The 23,029-nt window shown below is 45.8% G+C and overlaps 1 protein-coding gene across 7 annotated transcripts in view; it reads left to right on the plus strand.

Moving 5' to 3' along the window:
- GALNT10 (polypeptide N-acetylgalactosaminyltransferase 10) overlaps positions 1–23,029 on the plus strand; it is a 223,090-nt gene that overhangs the window by 145,496 nt on the left and 54,565 nt on the right. For 5 of the 7 annotated variants that reach the window (XM_058720956.1, XM_058720982.1, XM_058720997.1 and 2 more), the window contains one exon: positions 15,724–15,774. The exons of the other annotated variants lie outside the window; for them this stretch is intronic. In XM_058720956.1, coding sequence (XP_058576939.1) covers positions 15,724–15,774 — 51 coding nt within the window. The remainder of the gene's footprint in view (positions 1–15,723; positions 15,775–23,029) is intronic. 7 annotated transcript variants of the gene reach the window in all.

Consider the following 23,029-nt stretch of genomic DNA (forward strand, 5'->3'; position numbering starts at 1 on the left):
ATGCCCCACCACCACAGCCACGGTCCTCCAGAACTTGTTTTCACAGACGTCTGCCTCATTGGATGTGCAGTTGTCAGAGCTGGGCACCCCCCACCCCCGTTTTCCGCCTTTGTGCATATGAGCCTTGCCACAGGAGCCATATTAATCATTCCAAGTTGAAGGTTACCAAGAAAAATATGCCAGAGTGTGACAGGCCATTAGTATTTGTGTTGTAAGGAAACCAGTAATCATCTTAATTGGTGCACACTTGGGAGCAGAGCGGGGCTCCATTCTGAAGGGTTGTCTCCTCCTTCATATACCATTAACGCATTAAAAGCCACAGTAAAAGCACCTTTCTAACCACCCTCGTCCACAGAGGCAGCTTTTACCAAGGAACTGCATCTGGCCCCTGAAACTCTGGGCCCTCCAGGCTGGGCAAACCTTCTTCACTCACACTGGCTGGGCCAGAGTGTTTGACCCTAGAAGCGATTTGAGAGGTCAGAGCAGCAGCCCTGCCTTTGGCCCCAGCAAATTTATGCTCCATGCTGTGGTTTTGACGGTGACCAGATTTGTCTCCTAAAACAGGTGGCCTGGAGACCAGTAGCAGGCCTAAGGGAGGAGAGCCTAGTATGCCGACCCCATCCCCTTCTTCCCAGTCCCTATTCCGAATCCTAACAGGGCTCTGGGTTTTGTTTTGTTTTTTTAATTTTTTTTTTTTTTAGACTTATTTATTTTTGATAGAGAGAGACAGAGCACAAGTGGAGGAGGGGCAGAGAGAGAAGGAGACACAGAATCCAAAGCAGGCTCCAGGTTCTGAGCTGTCAGTACAGAGCCCCACACGGGGCTCAAACTCACAAACCACGAGATTATGACCTGAGCTGAAGTTGACGCTTAACCGCTTAACCGACTGAGCCACCCAGGCGCCCCTGGGGTTGTGTTGTTGTTTTCAAACATTTACTTCCATGTAGGAAACATGCCCATCCTATCCTGTATCCACCCCTCACCAGAGATTCTTGAAGAGCAGGGCCTGGCCTCCTCTTTGAGAGTCTTCCTTTTGTGTAACACCCCGAGCCAAGATTTTGTCCAGCTCTACTTTATCTAGTTTACAATATGAAAACAACTATTCTTTGAAATAACTATTTTATTATGATATCAAATATGCCATTTAAAATATCTCTCTCCTCATTCCAGCCACCTTCCTTCCTGAGATTCTCACCATTCTAAACAGAAACTGCCGGGGTGGGGGGACTAAAACTTGGGAATTCTACTTTGGAGGGCAACTTGGGAGGATCAAAAAATTGTAATGTGCATATTGTAAAATCTAAGAGCTCCATTTCTTGGTGTCTATCCTAGAGAAATAGTCACCATGCATGCGGTGAGGCACATATAAGGTTGCTCACCACAGCACTGTTTATAATCCTGCTGAATTAGAAATGATCTAAGTGCCTATCAATGGAGCATATATCAATGGGACATATCCCTAATATGGAATATGATGCAGCTATTAAAAGGGACTGGATCTAAATGACACGGACAGAGCTCTAAGATGTATTATAGAGTAAAAAGCAAGCTGTATAACCATTTATGTAAACACACACACCAAACAATGATGTTTTTGATACATATGCCTTCGTGTGTACAAACACATAGAAGAAGGCACGGATACATATACTCCGAATTCCTAACAGTGGTGATTTACTGAGTAAGCCCCATGGAGTAAGCCAAGACCAAAGATCTCTTTTATTTGTAGGATTTTTTGTTTTAACAAGGAGAATATGTGTATTATTTCTCATTTAATTAAAAAATAATACTGTCCTGAAGGAAAGGAGGTAGTTTGTTTACTTCATTTCCTGCAAGGTTTTAGAGATTTAGCATGTTCCCTTTCTAGACAGGGTGGGGAGGATTTGTGTCTTAATCCTTTGTAGGCTGAATTTTTGTTTCTTAGCAAAGCCTCTGTTGGATGCCCATACATTCTTAAGTGTATTTTAATTAGAAGAAATTATGAATTACCTTTTAATTCAGAAGAAATCATGAATTACTTTTAATTAGAAGAAAGCGTGAATTACTTCTTCATTGTTTATTAAAGATTTATCATGGTGAGAAGACATGAGGTCTGTCTAGTTCCCTGGATACTCAACTGCTTCGGGGCTGTGTTTCCATTTCCTTGGGTCGCTCTCTCCACCTGAATGTCCTTCCCCACATTGCCACCCTGATGATTCCAGGGAAACTCTGCTTGGGAGACCCTGCTCCCCTTGGTCTCCTCCCCAGAGTAAATGTGTTCCTAACGAACTGCCATTAATCATTGCTCATGCTTCCCCTGGTAAAGGTGTGCAAAGTCTGGAGTCAGACCACCCCTTACCCCTAGGTCAAGTTCCTGCTCTGCTCCTTACCGGCAGGATAGAGGACCATCCAGCTCTCCAAGCTTCAGTTTTCTCATCCCTAAGATGGAGAGGGCATCCCACCTCAAGGATCCTTGTGAGCATTAAATGAGATGATGCTGGTAGAATGCTGAGCACCGTGTCTGGCACAGAATCACTCTCACTATGTGGCAGCTGTTCATGTCATTCTTACAGCAGAAATACCTTCCTCAGTAGACCAGGGGCCTGAGTTCGGTTCTCTTGGTTTGTGAACACCTTGCACTGTCCCTATCCAACATGAGGCTCAGTTAAATGTCACTTCGCACTGAACTGTGCAGTAAGGGATATGGAAGGATGACCATCTGGATCATGGGGATGTTCTACTAAAGGGACAGAAAAGCTGCAACAGACCACAAAGTATTAAAAGAGGCCACTCTGACAGTGGTTTTCATTGATTTTTGCATATCTGATTTTCAGTGATTTTCAAAATGAGCACATTTTACTTCTCTAATTTTTATTTTTATTATTTTTTAATATGAAATTTATTGTTAAATTGGTTTCCATACAACACCCAGTGCTCATCCCAACAGGTGCCCTGCTCAATACCCATCACCCACCCACCCCTCCCTCCCACCCCCCATAAACCCTCAGTTTGTTCCCAGTTTTTAGGAGTCTCTTATATTTTGGCTCCCTCCCTCTGTAACCATTTTTTTTCCCTTCCCCTCCCCCATGGTCGTCTGTTAAGTTTCTCAGGATCCACATAGGAGTGAAAACATACAGAATCTGTCCTTCTCTGTATGACTTATTTCACTTAGCATAACACTCTCCAGTTCCATCCACGTTGCTACAAAAGGCCATATTTCATTCTTTCTCATTGCCACGTAGTATTCCATTGTGTATATAAATTACAAAAAAAAAAAAACTTCTCTAATTTTTAAATGCCCCACTCCCAAGAGGGAAGATGTGGTAACCCACAGGAATGGGGTGGCAAAGGAGGGATAGCCAGGCACTGTGACAGAACCGAATAGAGAAGGTGCTGAGGAGGCAGGGGGCATTGCTGGCACGCCTAGGTTTTACCACCTGATTTCTGGGTCATGCCATTCAGCTATGGCTCTGCCTCTCAGACAGCCACCTGGGCCCTGCATGGGAACAAGATGCCTCCCCAGGGGGCCTTGGCAGTGGGCATCGGAGGGGTGTGTGTGTTTGAGCACGAGTTAACAAATCAGACTACATGGGCATTGAGTGACTCATGGACAACCAGAGGACTGGAAAAATCTTCTGTGTAGCACCGGTGTATGTTCAGAACGCACAAAACTCCCAGGCTGCATTGCCTCACACGGACCCACGTTGTGAGTTCCCTGGGAGGCAGCATTCCATGTGCTTTCTGGCCCTTGACAAATAAAGCAAATACAACATTGAGAAGTAAACTTTGCTCACAGCTGGGGCAAGGAGAAAATTACAGGGGTAGATGAAATAGGCTAGCCCTCGTGAAAAGAAAAGCATGTTCTCTACGCAAATTACTACGTGCCTATCAGGAGTCCTCACGTTAAAGGCTTAGGTCCTCAGAACTGGATTTTCACCATTTCAGAGCTGGCTGTATGGACAGGCATATCATCTTGTAACCGTAGAATCACACAATCCTAGTGCTTGGCGGGGCCTTCAAGGCCATGTAGTCTTTCTCCAACATTTGAGTCTTTTCTCTGGTTTGTATAAGTTCAGCATCTCATCAAATTCTTCCCGTGGTGGACAACTCACTGATGAGCCATCCCTTCCTGGGAAGCTCTCACTGTTAGAACATTCTTTCTTTATGTTGAGCTGAACTGCAACTGAAAATTTTGTTTCCCGGTTCTGGTCCTTTCTTCTGAAGGAAGAAGAAGTCTCTGGTGTCAGAGACAGGGCATGAGCTACAGAGTCAGAGAGCCTGGTTGTTGACTTCTACATGTACTGTTCAGTAAAAAAAAAAAAAAAACAAAAAAAAAAACAGGTTTCAGGAAAAATAAAAAAGCTCAAAAATTTTAGACACTGGATGAGAAGTACACCAAGCTGTTGAGTGGCCATTGCTGGTGGATGAGACAAGACTGGCTTGTCATTCAGATGTTCCTTTCCTCCATGATGGTTCAGAGAGGTTTTTTTGCAGGGGCGCCTGGGTGGCTCAATCGGTTAAGTGTCTGACTCTTGATCTTAGCTCAGGTCGTGATCTCACTTGTGAGACTGAGTCAGACTCCGCGCTGACAGCTCAGAGGCTGCTTGGGATTCTCTCTCTTCCACTCTCTCTGCTCCTCCCCAACTTGCATACATGCGCATGCACTCTCTCAAAATAAATAAAATAAAAGGGTTTTTACAACAAGTGTATCACATTTAGAATCACAAAAAGTAGTAAAGATTTTTCCACTTTTGAAAGAAAAAGAATATCCAGAACACTTTATATCCAAAAATGGAGTCCCCTGTATCTGTTCTGTTTCTTTCCCTGCAGGCTGTATGAATCTTTGGGGTATGCCCTAACAGAATTCAGTGCAAGTGTCTGCCCACGAGAAATGGCCTTGAACATTAACCAGAAAAACCAGTGACTGCTTTAGGTCCTGCCTGCTCTGCCCCAGGGCCTTTGCATTCGCCGGTCTCTGTGCAGAAGCTTATAATCAGTTTGTGTTATATTGCCGGGTGGTCACATCTGCAATGCCGCCATCTCACAAACAGACATGGATGTGATAGGCAGAGATATACCCTTTGGTAAGTGGGGAGTGATGTGTGAGTGGGAACTTCATGCGTGGTCAGTTCATTGATAAACATCCTGCTGTGAAGATGACTTTTGCTTCCTGATGTTACCTCCTATGTTTAGAAACTCACAAGTGAATACCTGGATGACAGGGACTCCCAGATATGCTTGACATCTTCCCATGGGTGACCTGTTGAGTCCTCTGGAAGCATGCTTTGTGTATAGACTTAAAAAAAATAAAGGCAACAAACAACAAGGAAAGTATACCAAGTCAGGATGGTTCACCAGATGTCTGTCAGCCCCTGCCAAATTGCAGGTGTTGTGAGGCACGGGGAATACGTCAGTCTTGGTCCTGCCCTCAAGAAGCGTGGTGCCGGGCAGAAAGACACAAGTCCTGACCAAAACATGCAGGGAATGCAAAGAGAGCTGGGGTCAGAGCACGCACTGTACTTGGTGAGCCTCAGAGGAGAACACCATTTACACAGATGGTAATCCAGGAGCACTGTGAGCTGAGCACCTAGGGAAAAATAGGATTCTCTGAGACAGAGAAGCAGAGAAGGATGCTCTGAGCTGAGAGATTTGCAAGAGTAAAGGAGTGAAGGCAAGAAATTACTCAAGTGGTGTCTGCAGAGAAAGGATCAGTGCCGGGTTGAGACGGGAGATCGGAGTGGAAACGTGGGCTTTGGACGTTGCCAAGAGGTCTGGGACGTCACCAGGTAACATCAGTAGGCCTGTGCTATACCAACAGGGTGGATGGGATGAGAGACAAAGGATTAGAGACCAGAAGGCCTGTGTACCCAGATTAATTTCTGATGTGGGAGTTCATGTAAATCGCTGAAGATCCCACGGTTCCTGTGCTGGCACTAACCAGGGAGGAGGCAGGGAGGGAAGAGGCGGGATGAGAAGTCTGCAGGACTCTGCAACGCAAAGATTTCCAGAGAGCCCGGGTTGGGTTGGGGAATTCGGGGAAGAGGGGCAGCAATATTTAAGAGGGGTGGTAAGGAACGCTCTGACACATGGTCAACTTTCTCTTCCTGTGCACTGAGCAGGAAAATCTCCCCCAGGAGAATACTTTTGCCCTTTAACAAATATGAAACTGACAGGCTGACACTGTTGTGAAGTGGAAGAATTTTTTTTTTTCTTTTTTATTAACAACTTAAATGATAGGCATGGAAGCGTGCGCCCTATGTGAAACACATGTTGCTCTCCAACACTTGACAACCTGACATAATTTAAGAGCAGCTACCAAGAGCCCACGGCCCTCAAACTGCCCATGAATCTGCTTCCCTGGATGGGCTCCAACTGGGTGAAAAACTGGGGTGGGCCAAGTCCACGGGACCCAACCTTCTCTTCTCATTTGTATCCAATTGGTGGGGAGTCGCTTTCAGAAAACAGGGGAGGCTGTAATTAACTTGACTGTGGTGTTTTCTGGAGTGTTTTTATTCGTCATCTGATTATTAAACAGATTTATGGCCCTGCCCACCCGCTGAAAAAGAAGCAAGGCATTTAGTTGAAATTAAAAGTGCAGATAAGGCTGCCTGTTTAGATAATAGCATCTCTTTTTTAATAGATTACTCATCTTCTGCGAAATCGGGGAGAGGAGTTAATTTGTGTGATGAAGTGCTTTCTATTTCTGGGAGCTAGCTGGTGGATGTGATGCTTGAGGAAGGAGCATAATTCATTCTTAAAATCACCAAAGGCATGTTCAAGCCACACACCTATGCCCCGAGGAGTCAGGTGATTTGTAATGTGATGTCGAAGAACCAAGAGGCTTGTGGTTTCAAAGCAAATGTTTGGGGAAGGTGTACAATTTGTCTTTAGGGTGGAGGTCCGCTTCCCGTTCGTCCTCTGAAAGGTGCCAGAGCGATAAACTTCACTTGTTCCTCTAAGCCATCTGACCAGGCGGCCACTGATTAAAAGGGACGGTGAAGACAGACGGACTTGGGCTTGAGTTCCAGAGAAGTCACTACTAGCTAGGTGACCATGGGCAGTAGCAGACCCTCTGTGGGTCTGTTTCCACATCTGTAAAGTAGGGGTAACCCTGGGGGGTGGTGGTGAAGGATGTGTGTGGGACGGAGCCAGCCAAGTGCCCAGCCGTTGTATGCCCGACTTGGCTGTCCTCGGCTTCTGGCTTCTGCTCCAGGGACTCACTCTGTTTCCACCCTGGATGGAGGGCCCCCTGAAAGAATCCATGTGTGCACAGGTGTCAGGGAGGACTTCCGGCTTTACGGAACACTTGTTGGGAGAGGCAGAGAAGGAGTTTTACATCACATCCTCCATAGCAACCCACTTACAGCTCTCCCCAGACATTCCTGTTCTCCCAGGGCCTCTGGGACACATAACACCCAGCCTTACTGGTTCCCTGTCTTCCTCCCTCAGTTTTCCCCCTAGAAACGTATTTTGTTACTGGAACGTGCCCATGAGCATTTCACCCAACCTTCTCTTCCTCTGTCTCCTCTCCTCTTGCCGACTACCACTCACTCAGCACAGCTTACAGACACGTGCAGTGTTCTCTCCCAGGTGAACTCTCTCCCCTCCCTGGGTATGTGCTGACTTTTCCAGGAATACCTGTTTATCAAGGGAAGATCGTGCTTTGTTGGGGTTGGAACTCTGCTAGAAGTTGTTCACTGTTTTAGCAAATTACCTCGCCAACAAGGGTGCTGCTCTCAGTACCTGGGGTGCCAGACCACATACCTGCACTGACCTGTTAGGTGCACTGAAATGTAAACCAGTATAGGACACTCTTAAGTACAAGCATTTGGCTACTTCTCTGTCTTCTTGTAGTCAGCCCAAGCATTTACATATTGAAACACAAGTTATTCTATTATTGTTCCTATATACAACAGTTGGGGCATTACGTATAATGTTATGGCTAATGCAGGCTATATTACTTATGAATTTTATTTTAGGATATTAAAGGGGACCATACAAGATAACTGTAACTTCAAAGTGGGTGGGGCGCCTGGGTGGCTCAGTTGGTTAAGCGTCGGACTCTCGATTTCGGCTCAGGTCACGATCTCACAGTTCGTGGGATGGAGCCCTGTGTCAGGCTCTGTGCTGACAGCGTGGAGCCTGCTTGGGATCTTCTCTCTTCCTCTCTCTCCCTTTCTCTCTGCCCTTCCCCTGCTTGTTCTCTCTCTCTCTCTCTCAAAATAAATTAAAAAAAAAAGATAACTAACTTAAAGGGACATTGAGTAGGATAGGGTGGAAACCACTGATTCAAAAGGTGAGTCAGCCAGATGTTGAAGCTATGTTGGCTTTTGACAAAGAGTTCGGGCCCAGTTCCCTCAGATCTACTGTGTCCTTCTGTATTTTCCAGCTGCAGAGATGTTAGGGTCCACACTTGCTAAAGCCCCGATACACATGTTTTCCTATTAGCTCTTATGGTGAGAGGAAGGACACCTAAAATATGTTCTTTGAAATCTTTGGCCAGAGAAAAGTGGCCACTTGGGAGTAATAACTTTGTCTACCCTTGTGGTGCTCCAGAAATCTCAAATCAACTTGTAGGAGTTCTAGTGATGGCCTCCTGAGGTAGGCAATGCAGTATCAGTCCTATTTATAGAACTGGACCTTGGGTACATTTTCTCAGAATCTTGGCTGTCGTAACAATAACAACAATGGATACTGGGCAGGGAGCACTGGACTCTGGTCGGGGGCCATGGCCGAGGACTTCAGGATCAAGTGAGGCATCTTTTTTAATATTAGAGGTTCCAGACTGTACCCACCAGGGTTTTTCAAATTGTACTAGATGGAAGGTCATGAAATCAGTTTCAGGGATCATGACCAGCTTTTGAACAAAAGTGAAATCCAAGAGGCCAGAATAGGAATATGTGTATATATATATGTGTGTGTGTGTGTGTGTGTGTGTGTGTGTGTATGTATACATATATATATATATATATATATACACATATATATACATATATATACACACACACACATATATATAGGTGCATCACACCTTGTATTTCGGTTATATGTATGTGTACCAGGTCAAGATGTAAAATGTATTCTTTTTATGGGTCACAGTCAAAAGATTTGAAAGCCACTGTTCCCAGGCATACAGAATGTCTGTGAAAAACAGTTCCCCCAGGGATTCTTAGGGTTAAGGTTTGAGGCCCCTTGCTGTCTACCTATCGGGAGGAACATTTATTTGTCAGATCTCTCACTTGAGGCAAGAGGAGGGTTGTGCAGGTGAAGGAGAGGCCAGGCCACGTGAGTCTGAGGAAGAGGGTGGAGAGCACCTGAGCCCCTACCCATCGCTTTCATAGTGTCACTGAGGCCAGCAAATAGTCTTGCATTCCTTGGAGAACTTCAGTTTTTCTGTTATTCTAGCAGGAAAACTGAGCTTCTATTCTCATCATTCAGAAATCCTAACATGATTGTGATGGCCTAGATTCATTTCCCTCGGCTCACCTTCTGCAGTAGAAGTTAGATTGGTGTTTTTCTCGAACGCTAACTTGTATAGGCGTCACTCGGAGAGCTCATTAAAATCCAGGTCACTGGGTGCCCCCTCATCTGATTCAGGAGGTTTGGGGTAAGGCCTCAGAATTGGCAACTCTAATAAGCTCCTGGGTGATGCCAATGTAACTGGTCTGGGGTCCACACTTTGTAAACCACCGTGATAGATCAGCAGAAAAGAGTGTGCCCAGCATCATTCCCGGCACCCAGCAGGGGTGCAGCACACGCCTTCTTGATGAAACTGAACTGAGTTCTGTCCGCCGAAATGCCTTCGCTAAGGTGCAGCTGGTTCGCTGCTTCCAACAGTGCACAAATGGCTGGTGGACATTCAATAATTGTGTGCTTGATGTGGGTGAATTGTATGGGATGTGAATTGTGTCTCAATAAAGCTATTATCAAGAAGAAGAGGAGGGCAGGAAGGAGGAAGGGAAAAAAGAAATGGCTGGTTTTTTAAAACCAGCTATCAAGAGTGTCTGTTATACCTTAGACTGTCTTAGGAGAGGACCCCCATCAAAAGAGAATGACACAGGGCTTTGAGCTGAACTCTGAGGCCTCTTCAGCTCTGCCACTCTAAAGTTCCTCCCAGAACTCAGAGCCAGAACACGTATTCTCTCCTGAAGGACTGGTCTGTTTTCCTTTTCCAAGTGGCGAATGATGCTTTAATGCCTGTTAATGCCTGTGCATTTCACCTGCGAAAAGCCACATCCCGGTGCAACCACGGCTTTCCTTCCCAGCCTCTCTGTTTAATTTTCCTGCTATTTATATTCACCTGACTGTAAGTTTTATCAGCAAGTGAAAGCCCTTGACATCCCAGGGGATGAGAGACAGGATTGAGGTTGTGGGATTGGAAGCATACCCACCAGGCAGAATGGGGAGACCGGGGGCATCGAGGGGGTGATGTAGTTTCATAGTTAATTATGTCAGAAACACTCAGTGTGACTTCTGCCTGTCACCTACTAGCTGTTTGGACCCAGATTAGTGTAAAACTTTTCTAAGCCTCAGTTTCCCTGTCTAAGGTTGTTAACAGTGCCTACCGAGTAGGGTTGTTGTGGGGATGAAATGAGACAATGCGTATAAATAACAGCACTTAACACTGGGCCTAGATGCACACTGTGAGCACATGACAGAAATCATGACAATGACGATAAGGGTCCACCTCATCTTAACAGTTTTCCTTTGGCTAGAAACACCTGAGTGTCACAACAGGACAAAGGTGACATTTCTGACTGCTTTGTTGCCCACCCTCCTCCAAATAGATTGGCGTTGCCTTAGAATACACGGTCTAAGACTTAGGAGTGAGTAAGTCAATCCTGGAAACAGATGAGCTATGACACTTTAAAAGCCGGAAGCCCAGTGGAGCTGAGACATGACGAGACCCAGAACACCTACAGCTCCCAGAAGCCAGTCAGGATGTGTGGAGGGCAGCCTCTCCCACCACAGCCTCTGCATTATTTTTTTTTTAATTTTTTTTAACGTTTATCTATTTTTGAGACAGAGACAGAGCATGAACGGGGGAGGGGCAGAGAGAGAGGGAGACACAGAATCCGAAACAGGCTCCAGGCTCTGAGCGGTCAGCACAGAGCCCGACGCGGGGCTCGAACTCACGGACCGTGAGATCATGACCTGAGCCGAAGTCGGACGCTTAACCAACCAAGCCACCCAGGCGCCCCCAGCCTCTGCATTATTAACAACCCCAGAGGCCAGAGAACCAAGTGACAGGGACGATGCTGATTTGTCTGGTTTGTAACTTGTTCCCTACTTCCCTTCTCCTCTTCCTCCTGTTTCCTTGAGGGCCTGTCCCCGGGGCCCTCTCCCGCGTGCTCTGGGCCCCGCCAGAGTGTGGGACACAAGAGCCCCTTTATTTTTCGTGCTTTTCAGCAGGTGTCTCTGCAAGCTTTGATGGCACCAGCAGTTGAAACTCAGGTATTCTACTTGGGAACTGATCTGATTGCACACAGCGCTGGAGTAAAGATCCCTGAACAAACCGAACTGGATTTGAGTCCTGTCTAAACCACTTACTTTGCTGGCTGTGTTAACCTTGGACCAGAAACAACATCATCTGAACTTGACTTCCCTCATCTTGAAATGAGGATGATGAACCATGACCTGCTTCCTTCACAGGGGAATCAGATCAAATCAAATCAAACCAAATGAAAGGATGGTGGAGGGAGGTGTGTGGGTTCAGCAGGGATTCGCAGACACCTCTGGCTCCGCGTGAGGCATGTGGGGTACATGGGCAAGCAGAGCAGTCACAGGGCCCACCCTCCTGGAGCTTAAAGTGGGCGGGAGATGGGGCGCCTGGGTGGCGCAGTCGGTTAAGCGTCCGACTTCAGCCAGGTCACGATCTCGCGGTCCGTGAGTTCGAGCCCCGCGTCAGGCTCTGGGCTGATGGCTCAGAGCCTGTAGCCTGTTTCCGCTTCTGTGTCTCCCTCTCTCTCTGCCCCTCCCCCGTTCATGCTCTGTCTCTCTCTGTCCCAAAAATAAATAAAAAACGTTGAAAAAAAAAATTAAAAAAAAAAAAAAGTGGGCGGGAGACGAGTAACTCCGCGAATGCAGAACGATGGATGACCTCAGCTGAGGGGCATGAAGAACATGTCCCAGGGCTCTGCTACAGTCTGCCCCAGGGACCAGCTGCGGTCTGAGAGGTCATCAGAAAGGCTTTTGTGACGAGTTGAAGTTTGAGCTGAGAGCTGAAGGATGCGCAGGAGTTCACTGTGGAGGGATGGGAGGAGCTCGGGAACTTGGCAACCCAGGTGGAAAGGCCAGCTTGGACAGGCAGCCTGAGGCAGAAGGGGCCATCTTGGGGCCCTTTGGACACCTGCAGGAAGACGGCGTGTTGGGGGGCAGCAAGGAGGGGACCAGCCAGGCACACACAGCCCTGTCACCCCCGGTAAGGATTTTGGACCCTCTTCCAAGAGCCATAGGAAGCCGTTGAAGGGTTTAAGCAAGGCACTGGAAGGGTGACGAGAGGCAGTTTACTTCTCTTTTCAGACACCCCCCTGAACTGCATGCCGGCTAGACTAAAGGGGGACAGAGCGGAGCAGGGACAGCAACCATGGCCACTGTACTTGCCCCTAAATTGTACAGTGCTCCAGACACAGGACAGCAGTGGCCTGGACCGGGGCCATATTCTTGCAGTGTCACCGTTACAATGCCCGGGTGAAAACCTCACCCTTCTGTCTTAGTGTCCTAGGGCTGCCTGAACAAGGTACCACACACTAGCAGGCTCCAAACAAAACAACACAAACGAAACAAGTTTATTCTCTTGCAGTTCTAGAAGCTGGAAGTCCAAAATCAAGGGGTCATCTGGGCCATGCCCCCTCAGAAGGCTCTACCTAATGATCCTTCCTTGCCCCTTGCAGGCTTCTGGTGTTGCTGGCAATCCTCAGTGTTTCTTAGAGTGTTTCTGTGTCCATTATCACATGGCCTTCTCCTCGTACATCCAAATTTCTGTCTTATAAAGGACACTGGTCATTGCATGAGGGCCCACCCTTAATTTGATGACATCTTCAGAGACCCTGTGTCCAACGAGGGTCACATTCACAGATACTAGGGGCTAGGACATCAACATATCTTCTGGGGGGACTCCGTTCAACCTGGAGAAGCTCCTCTGATGCCGTTGCTCCCTGGGCTACAGCCCAGCAGGGAGAACCATCCACAGAGACCTAACTCCCTTGAGACTGGATAAGATGGAGAGGCTCCATTTCTTTTAAGTTTATTTATTTTTGAGAGAGAAAGAGAATGAGCAGGAGAGGGGCAGAGAAAGAGGGAGAGAGAGAATCCGCGCTGGCAGCACGAGGCCCGACAGGGGAGGCTTGACGTGGGGCTCTATCTCACAAACCATGAAATCGTGACCTGAGCTGAAATCGGGAGTCAGATACTGAATCGACTGAGCTACCCAGGTGCCCCAGGAGAGGCTCCCTTTTCAACACAGGAGCCAGGAAGCCTGCAGCCCCCAGGGAAGCCTGTGTGTGCGTGCGTGCATGCGTGTGTGTTCAGCATGACACATACAAGTATTTAGGGGTGACCCAGGAAGCACAGGCCCTGGTTCTGGTCCTCACTCAGACCTCACTGGCTGAGAGACTCGGGGCAAGACTTTCTCTTCCCTGGGCCTGTCTCCTCTCTAGTAATGCCGGAAATGATACCTGTCCCACCCTCCTTGTAGTGGCTTTCAGAGGAGTCCAGCAAGGCCATCAACAAGTATTTCCTGAGAAGATGCTGTGTGCCTGACTTTGAGAGAACTCGGTGGGAGTGTTCTCGGGAAAGGGCCAGTGGGAGCTGTCCTGTCCTCCCACGTTAATTCCCCAGCTTTTCTCATCCAGCAGCAGGATGGTTAAGAGCACAGACTCCAGTAGCTCCCAGGGGCAGGAGCAGAGATGAAACTAGAGTGTCCAGGAATTGATAATTCCCGAAGCTGGGTGATGGGTCGATGGGCTTGGGGCGGGGGGGGGGGGGGGTCCTTTATTCTATTCTACTGTTAATATGTTTGAAATGATTCCTAATTAAAAAAAAAAAAATGTAACAAGACTACAGCCTCTGGAGCCACACTGCCTGGATTTAAATCCAAGACCTGCTGCTTACTAACTGTGTGGACCTGGGGCGAGCTACTTAACTTCTCTGTGTCCCAGTTTCCTCTTCAGTTAAACAGGGATACTAATGGTGAGCTGCCCCAGGGAGTGTTTGTGAAGATTAGATGAGTAAACACGCATGAGGCCCTTGGGTTAGTGCCTGTACGGCTGAGTTCTCAACACAGTTTACAATGCCTTACAGAAACCAGGCACCAGAGAACGATGTGTGACTGAGCTCGAGTCATCAGGGGCACCTTCACAGAACCACACAGTCAGCCTTGCAGTTCCCCTCGGTCATACCTGCTGCTTGGCTTTGCCTCAATTTGGGTTTCCTGCAAACTGCGGCAGGATATGAGTGCAAGTAGTTGTTTGGGGAGGAGACTTCGAGAAACACCAGCAAGAGAGTGAGGCAGTGAGAATGGGAACAGATGGCCTTTGATGGCACCAGAGCAGGCAGCTGTGCACGATCCCATGGGTGGCCCTGGGATCCAGCACAGAGCAGGCGCTCGGGGCTATCCCACCCAAGGGGGCGCAGAGTCCGGGGCAGAGGCAGGTGCCAGCAAGCTGGTAGCCGTGAGAACAGATGCTGAGGGGGTGTGGACGGGGCACACAGAATCCACCTGTGAGCTCTCTTAACGGCTCTTCTGACACCTGCTTAAAGCCTTGCCGTGACGGGGCTTCCCTTCAGAACGAACCTCACTCCAAGCTGGATGGCCCTGACTTACCATTAAATGAGGGGTAATAAGGGCAAAAGCACTTCAGTATTGGTTTTCAGTCAGAGCAGCCCCTGGAATATGAATGGTGAGTGTGTGCCATTAGGACTGCTGCCTCCCTGCTGCTTCAGGGGACACCTCTCTTCTCAGTCCTGGCACTTTTTTGTTGTTTGTTTATTTTTGAGAGACAGAGAGAGAGAGCATGAGCAGGGGAGGGGCAGAGAGAGAGGGAGACAAAGAATCCGAAGCAGGCTCCAGGCTCCGAGCTGTCAGGACAGAGCCCGACGCGGGGCTTGAACTCACGGACTGTGTGATCATGACCGGAGCCGAAGTCGGACACTTAACCGACTGAGCCACCCAGGCGCCCCTCAGTCCTGGCATTTTTATGCTGAGCCAGAATATAGCCTCAGAGCCTTTCTTAATATAGTTTTAGGTATCCATTACAACCCATTAGCTTAGGCACTTCAGTGAAGCCTGTTTTCCATCCCTGCCCTAGTGCTTATGAAGCTGGGGGAACTCCCAGGGTGGAAGATGCCGTGTTGCTGTATGATTCTGGGCAAGAACACATTTAACTTCTCTGGCCCTCCGCCATCCCCCTCTGGCTGGATCGAAGGGCCTGAGAGCAGTGAGGCAGAGGTGGAGTTTGTTCGGTACAGTAGGAAGAGCCTGCTCTTTGACAGTCAGGCTGGGTTGTAGACCTTGGCTTCATCATTTATGAACTGTGTTCCTTGGGCAGGCTCCATTTCCCGCTCTGAGCTTCGTGGTATCGTCTGTAAAATGGGGTCGTAATACCCCATCTGTGGTGTTATTGTAGGTGTCAGAGATTACGTGTATGAAGCAGGGAGCTCCACGTGTGGGCAGGGGCTCAGTAATTGTCCCTTAGAATTGTCATCATCATGACCATCATCATCTTCATCCAGATCCTCTTCCAGCTCTCCAATTCTGTGACTTCAGGGAACGTGCTCATCCAAGAAGACAGTGTGGTAAGAGAAGGCAACAGCCCTGATTTTGTGTAAATGCATTTCCTGGTAAGGACAGGAGGCACATAATTGCCCCTAAATAATTGCTCCGACTTTACCACAAGCTGTCAAAAGGCCCTAATTGGTCGATCTGTAATGACTGCGGCCATCTGCGTGCGGGGTGATTTAGCGACGGGGCTCTGCCCGAGCCGGGCCCTCGATGATTAGAGCCAGCCGGGGTGATATTTCACCCTCTGATGGGAGTAGTGGTGTGTGGGTGAAGGAAATTATCTCATCCTTGTTTTAATGACCTATCAGTTGAACCCAGCCAAGAGGCAGCGGTGGTCACAGACAATGACTATGGATTTTTCTTTTTTTTTTTTTTTAAAGATAGTGTTCCTGCCTGAACAGCAGCATATCTGGAGCATGATCATGCCTCTTGCTATCTTGTTTCACTGCCCAAGAAAGTCTCTTTTGGAAAGATTTAGTCCCTCAATTAGGGCAAATTGATTTCTGCTTTCTACAGAGTCACTGTTCCAAAGAGAAGTGGTAAAGGGCAGGAGGCGCCATATTAATCTTGGCAGGCAAGCAGGAAGGCGGCCCGGAGTATTTTTCAGCCTTCCAGCCCCGGCTTGTACATGTGGAGATATCTTTTCTCTGTATACCTTTTAATTGCTCTGACCTCCAAGATGCCAGGGGATACAACACAAAACACACTTCAGGTGGTGGAAGTTTCTGGAGACTTCTGTCGAGCCACTGGAGCAGTGTCCTGTGCAAAAGTGGTTTTAAGTGGCACCTGAGATGATCTCAGTTGGTTCAGAGACTTTGCATTAGGCCGCATTGAATCATGTGGAGAGTTTTTCTCTTTCCAACTCCCATCTGTGTCTTCTGGTTACCTCGGATGGAGAGCCTCGGTTGGTTTCCCGTGTCTCCCTTCTTGACAGAGAAGCAGACCGTGAGCTCCCAGTGTGGGAGGGAGGGGCAGGAAGATCTGCCTAAAATTGAGTCACATTGTTTTATTTTTATTTGTTTCGGTTTTTCATTAACTCTTGATTCCATTTGGTATCAATTTTCCATTTATGATGTTTATTTCCCTTTAAAGTAAATGTAATTCAGTAATTTTTTTTAATTTAAAAAGGTGAGTTGATTTAAAAAAAAAAACAGATTAGAGTGGGATAGAACTGGCAAAAAAAAAAAAAAGTCGGAGCATATGACTGTAAGAGCTTGGGGAAACATAAAAAGGGGGAAACATCATGTCTGTATACAAAACCTCTCAATTTACTGCCTATACAACCACAGGCGAGTTTCTTAGCTTCTTTGAACATCCGTTTTCTCACCTGTCGGGTGGGAAGAAGCATGATGTAGAGTATGATTTTATGAACCAAGCGAGATAAAATGTGTGCAGCTCCTTTGCAAATTATAATCTGCTTTAGGTGACAGTGAAAGTGAAACATTTCTGTACGGAGTTAGAAAAATAAAAGGGTCATTGGGCTCTGAACCAGGCAGCCAGGGGACCCTGGTTTGGAACCCAGCCCTGCTGTTAAGTATATGTCAAAGGTGAGTCCTTCCCTTCTCTGGACCTCAGCTTTCTGTCTACAAAATAAAGAAACTGAACTACTCTAGCAGTTTCCAGGCCTGGCTGTGCATCAGAATCTCTTGTGGGTCAAGTGAAACTGAAAACGCTGGATGCTACCCCAGGCTTAGCAGGTCACAGTCCCCTGGGATGATGCCCAATGCAGCTGCATTTATAGCCGGCTCACCAGGTGATCCGAATGTGCTCCCTGATTTAGGAGGGCCCTTCCAGCTCTAAGCCCGGATGCAGTGAATTCAGAGCAGCCTGGGTTAGGAAAGGGGGTCACCTGGTAGCTCTGGTCATGTGCTGACTGGGCTTCCATGAAGCCTGGGTCCTGGGCCCTAGAAGACCCGGTCCAAACCGTGATTCAGGGATAGCACCAAGGCCCAGAAGAAATCAAGGATGGGCCCACTGTGCCAGACATGAGAGCCCTGTTCTCCTGATTTTCAGTTCAATTTTCCCAGCTGAGACAGAGAGTATTATTTTGGCTGTTGATGAGCTGCAAATGATCATACACTGAGTTATTTTTTGTGTCTGGTTTCTTTGGTTCAACATAGTAATTTTGAATCATCCATGTGGTTGGGTACACTAAAATTTGCTCCTTTTGTTGCTGAGTAGGGAATCTATTGTATGACTCTACCACGATTCATTTGTCCCTTCACCTGTTGCTGACATTTAGGTTGTTTCTAGTTGGTACTATTATGAATAAAACCACTGTGAAACATTTCATTGTTTTTCAGGTTTATGTTTCTGTTTCTCTTGGGTAAATACCTACAAGTGGAATTGCTGGACATAGGACAGTTGCCTCTTTACCTTTGTAAGAAGCAGCTTTTTAAAGTGGTTGTACACTTTGTATTCCTTCCAGCAAGGAATGAGTTACAATTGCCCACCTCTTCCCCAGTACCTGATATTGTTCCTGTCTTTACTTTTTGCCATTCTGGGGAATGTAGTTTTTAATTTTGTTCTGTTTTGTTGATGGTTAGCATTTTTTTTTCTTTTTAAATTTTTATTTAAATTCTAATTAGTTGGGGCACCTGGTGCCTCAGCCAGTTAAGTGTCTGACTCTTGATTTCAGCTTAGGTCATGCCACAGCTCTAAAGTCAAGCCCCACATCGAGCTCCATGCTGAACGTGCAGCCTGCTTCCTCTGCCCCCTCCCACTTGCACGCACGTGTTTTCTCTCTCTCTTTCTCAAATAAAAATAAACAAGTAATCTTAAAAATAAACATAGGGGCGCCTGGGTGGCTCAGTAAGTTAAGCGTCCAACTTCAGCTTGGGTCACCATCTCGTGGTCTGTGGGTTTGAGCCCCGCATCAGGCTCTGTGCTGACAGGTCGGGGGCTGGAGTTTGCTTCGGATTCTGTGTCTCCCTCTCTCTCTGCCCCTCCCCCACTCACTCTGTCTCTATCTCTCAAAAATGAATAAATGTTTAAAAAATTTAATAAAAATAAATAAATTCTAGATAACATACAGTGCAATATTGGTTTTAGGAGCAGAATTTAGTGAATCATACAACACTCAGTGCTCATCATAACAAGTGCCCTCCTTAATGCCCATCACCTATCTAACCCATCCCCTACCTCCCTGCCTTCACCAACCTTCAGTTTGTTCTCTGTCTTTAAGAGTCTCTTACAGTTTGTTTCCCTCTCTCTTTTTCCTTTTTCTCCCCTCCCATATGTTTATCTGTTTTGTTTCTTAAATTCCACACGAGTGAAATCATATAGTATTTGTCTTTCTCTGACTGACTTATTTCACTTAGCATAACAAACTCTAGCTCCATCCACATCATTGCAAATGGCAAGATTGATGGCTGAGTAATATTCCGTTGTATATAATATACCACATCTTCTTTATCCATTCATCAGTCAGTGGACATTTGGGCTCTTTCCATAATTTGAGTATTGTTGATAATGCTGCTATAAATATTGGGATGCATGTACCAAGTCAAATCTGTATTTTTATATCCTTTGGGTACATACCAGTGCAATTGCTGGGTCATAGGGTAGTTCTATTTTTAACTTTTTGAGGAACCACCATACTGTTCTCCAGAGTGGCCACACCAGTTCCCACCAACAGCACAAAAGGGTTCCCCTTTCTCCACATTCTCACCAAAACCTGTTGTTTCTTGTGTTGTTGATTTTAGTCATTCTGACAGGTGTGAGGTGGTATTTCATTGTGGTTTTGATTTGTATTTCCTTGATGATATGTGATGTTGAGCATTTTTTCATGTCTCTGTTAGCCACCTGGATGCCTTCTTTGTTTTGTTTGTTTTGTTTGGGTGAGGTTGTAATTATTATTTTATTATTTTTTAATGTAATTTATTGTCAAACTCGTTTCGATACAGCACCCAGTGCTCATCCCGACAAGTGCCCTCCTCCCTGCCCATCACCCACTTTCCCCTCTCCCCCCACCCCCCATCTACCCTTGGTTTGTTCTCAGTCTTTAAGAGTCTCTTATGATTTGCCTCCCTCCCTCTCTGTTTGTGACTATTTTTTCCCTTCTCTTCTCCCATGGTCTTCTGTTAAGTTTCTCAAGTTCCACATATAAGCAAAAACATATGATATCTGTCTTTCTCTGCCTTATTTCACTTAGCCTGATACCCACCAATTCCATCCACATTGCTACAAATGGCCAGATATCATTCTTTCTCATTGCCAAGTAGTATTCTATTGTATATGTAAACCACATCTTCTTTAACCATTCGTCAGTTGATGGACATTTAGGCTCTTTCCATAATTTAGCTATTGTTGAAAGTGCTGCTATAAACATTGGGGTACATGTGCCCTATGCATCAGCCCTCCTGTATCCTTTGGGTAGATTCCTAGCAGTGCTATTGCTGGGTCATAGGGTAGATCTGTTTTTAATTTTCTGAGGAACCTCCACACTGCTTTCCAGAGTGGCTGCACCAATTTGCATTCCCACCAACAGTGCAAGAGGGTTCCCGTTTCTCCACATCCTCTCCAGCATCTATAGTCTCCTGATTTCTTCAATTTGGCCACTCTGACTGGCGTGAGGTGGTATCTCAGTGTGGTTTTGATTTGTATTTCCCTGATGAGGAGTGACGTCGAGTGTCTTTTCATGTGCCTGTTGGCCATACGGATGTCTTCTTTAGAAAAGTGTCTATTCATGTCTTCTGCCCATTTCTTCACTGGATTATTTGTTTTTCGGGTATGGAGTTTGGTAAGTTTTTTATAGATTTTGGATACTAACCCTTTATCCAAGGTGTCATTTGCAGATCCCTTCCTTCATTCCATGGGCTGCCTTTTAGTTTTGTTGATTGGTTTTTTTCACTGTGCAGAAGTTTTTCATTTTGAAGTCCCAAAAATTCATTTTTGCTTTTGTCTCCCTTGCCTCTGGCAACATGTCTGGTAAGAAGTTACTATGGCTGAGGTCAAGGAGGTTGCTGCCTGTGTTCTCCTCTAGGATTTTGATGGTTTCCTACCTCACATTTAGGTCTTTCATCCATTTTGAGTGTATTTTTGTGTATCGTGTAAGAAAGTGGTCCAGTTTCGTTCTTGTGCATGTTGCTGTCCAGTTTTCCTAGCGCCATTTGTTGAAAAGACTGTCTTTTTTTCGTCGGATATTCTTTCCTGTTTTGTCAAATATTAGTTGACCATATAGTTGTGGACCCATTTCTGGGTTTTCTGTTCTGTTCCACTGATCTCTGAGTCTGTTTTTGTGCTACTACCGTACCGTCTTGATGACTGTAGCTTTGTAATATAGCTTGAAGTCTGGAATCATGATGCCTCCAGCTTTGCTTTTATTTTTCAGGATTACTTTGGCTATTTGGGGTCTCTTGTTGTTCCATAAAAATTTTAAGGATTGTTTGTTCTAGCTCCGTGAAAAATGCTGGTGGTATTTTGATACGGATGACATTAAATGGGGAGATTGCTTTGGGTAGTGTAGGCATTTTAATAATGCTCTTCTAATCCATGAGCATGGAATGTTTTCCCATTTCTTTGTGTCCTCTTCAATTTCCTTCACTAGTGTTCTATAGTTTTCAGGGCACAGAATTTTTTTTTTTAAGTTTACTTATTTTGAGAAAGAGAGAGAGTACATGCAAGTCAGGGAGGACCAGAGAGAGAGAGGGGGAGAGGGAGAGAATCCCAAGCAGCCTTTGCACTGTCAGCGTGGAGCCCAGCAAAGGGCTTGAACCCATGAACCATGAGATCATGACATGAGCCAAAATCAAAAGTCAGACACTTAACTGACTGAGCCATCCAGGTACCCCCAGAGTACAGATCTTTTACCTCTTTGGTTAGGTTTATTGCTAGGTACCTTATGGTTTTGGGTATGATTGTAAATGAGATTGATTCCTTGATTTCTTTTTCTGCTGCTTTGTTATCAGTGTACAGAAATGCAACATATTTCTATAAGTTGATTTTATATCCTGCAGCTTTGCTGAGTTCATGTATTAGTTGTAGCAATTTTTGGTGGAGTCTTTCAGGTTTTCTTTTCTTTTTTTTAATTTTTGATTTTTATTTATTTTTGAGAGAGAGACAGAGTGTGAGTGGGGGAGGGGCAGAGAGAGAGGGAGACACAGAATCCGAAGCAGGCTCCAGGCTCTGAGCTGTCAGCACAGAGCCCAGTGCGGGGCGTGAACTCGTGAACCATGAGAACATGACCTGAGCCAAAGTCAAACGCCAAACCAACTGAGCCACCCAGGTGCCCCTCAGGTTTTCTACATAGAGTATTATGTCATCTGCAGATAGTGAAAGTTTGACTTCTTCCTTGCTGATTTGGATGCCTTTTATTTCTTTTTTGTTGTCTGATTGTTGAGGTTAGGACTTCCAGTACTATGTTAAACTGTAATGGTGAAGAGTGGACATCCCTGTCTTGTTCCTGATCATAGAGGAAAAGGTCTCAGTTTTCCCCATTGAGGATGATATTAGCACTGGGCCTTTCATACATGGCTTTTATGATGTTGAGGTATGTTCCATCTATCCATAATTTATTGATGGTTTTTATCAAGAATGGATGCTGTATTTTGTCAGATGCTTTTTCTGTATCTATTTAGAGGATTGTACGGTTCTTATCCTTTCTTTTATTAATGTGGTATATCATGTCGATTGATTTGAGAATATTGAACCATCCCTGCAGCCCAGGAATAAATCCCACTTGGTTACAGTGAATAATTCTTTTAATGTACTGTTGGATTCAATTTGCTACTATTTTGTTGGGGAGTTTTGCATCCATTTTCATCAGGGAAATTGGTCTGTAACTCTCCTTTTTAGTGGGGTCTTTGGTTTTGGAATGAAGGTAATGCTAGCCTCATAGAAGGAGTTTGGGAGTTTTCCTTCCACTTCTATTGTTTGGAACAATTTGAGAAGAATAGGATTAACTCTTCTTTAAATGTCTGATAGAATTCCCCTAGGAGGCCATCTGCCCTGGACTTTTGTTGGCAGATTTTTGATTACTGATTCAGTTTCTTTGCTGGTTATGGGTCTATTCAAATTTTCTATTTCTTCCTGTTTCAATTTTGGTAGTTTGTATGTTTCTAGTAAATTGTCCATTTCTTCCAGTTTGCCTAGTTTGTTGGCATATAATTTTTCATAATAATTTCCTATGATTATTTGTATTTCTGTGGTGTTGGTTGTGATCTCTCCTCTTCCATTTGTGATTTTATTTACTTGGATTCTTTCTTATTTCTTTTTATAAGTCAGCTAGGCATTTATCAATTTTATTAATTCTTTCAAGAAACCAGCTCT

This window comes from Neofelis nebulosa, chromosome 1 (assembly GCF_028018385.1).
Source record: "Neofelis nebulosa isolate mNeoNeb1 chromosome 1, mNeoNeb1.pri, whole genome shotgun sequence".
Taxonomy (NCBI): domain Eukaryota; kingdom Metazoa; phylum Chordata; class Mammalia; order Carnivora; family Felidae; genus Neofelis; species Neofelis nebulosa.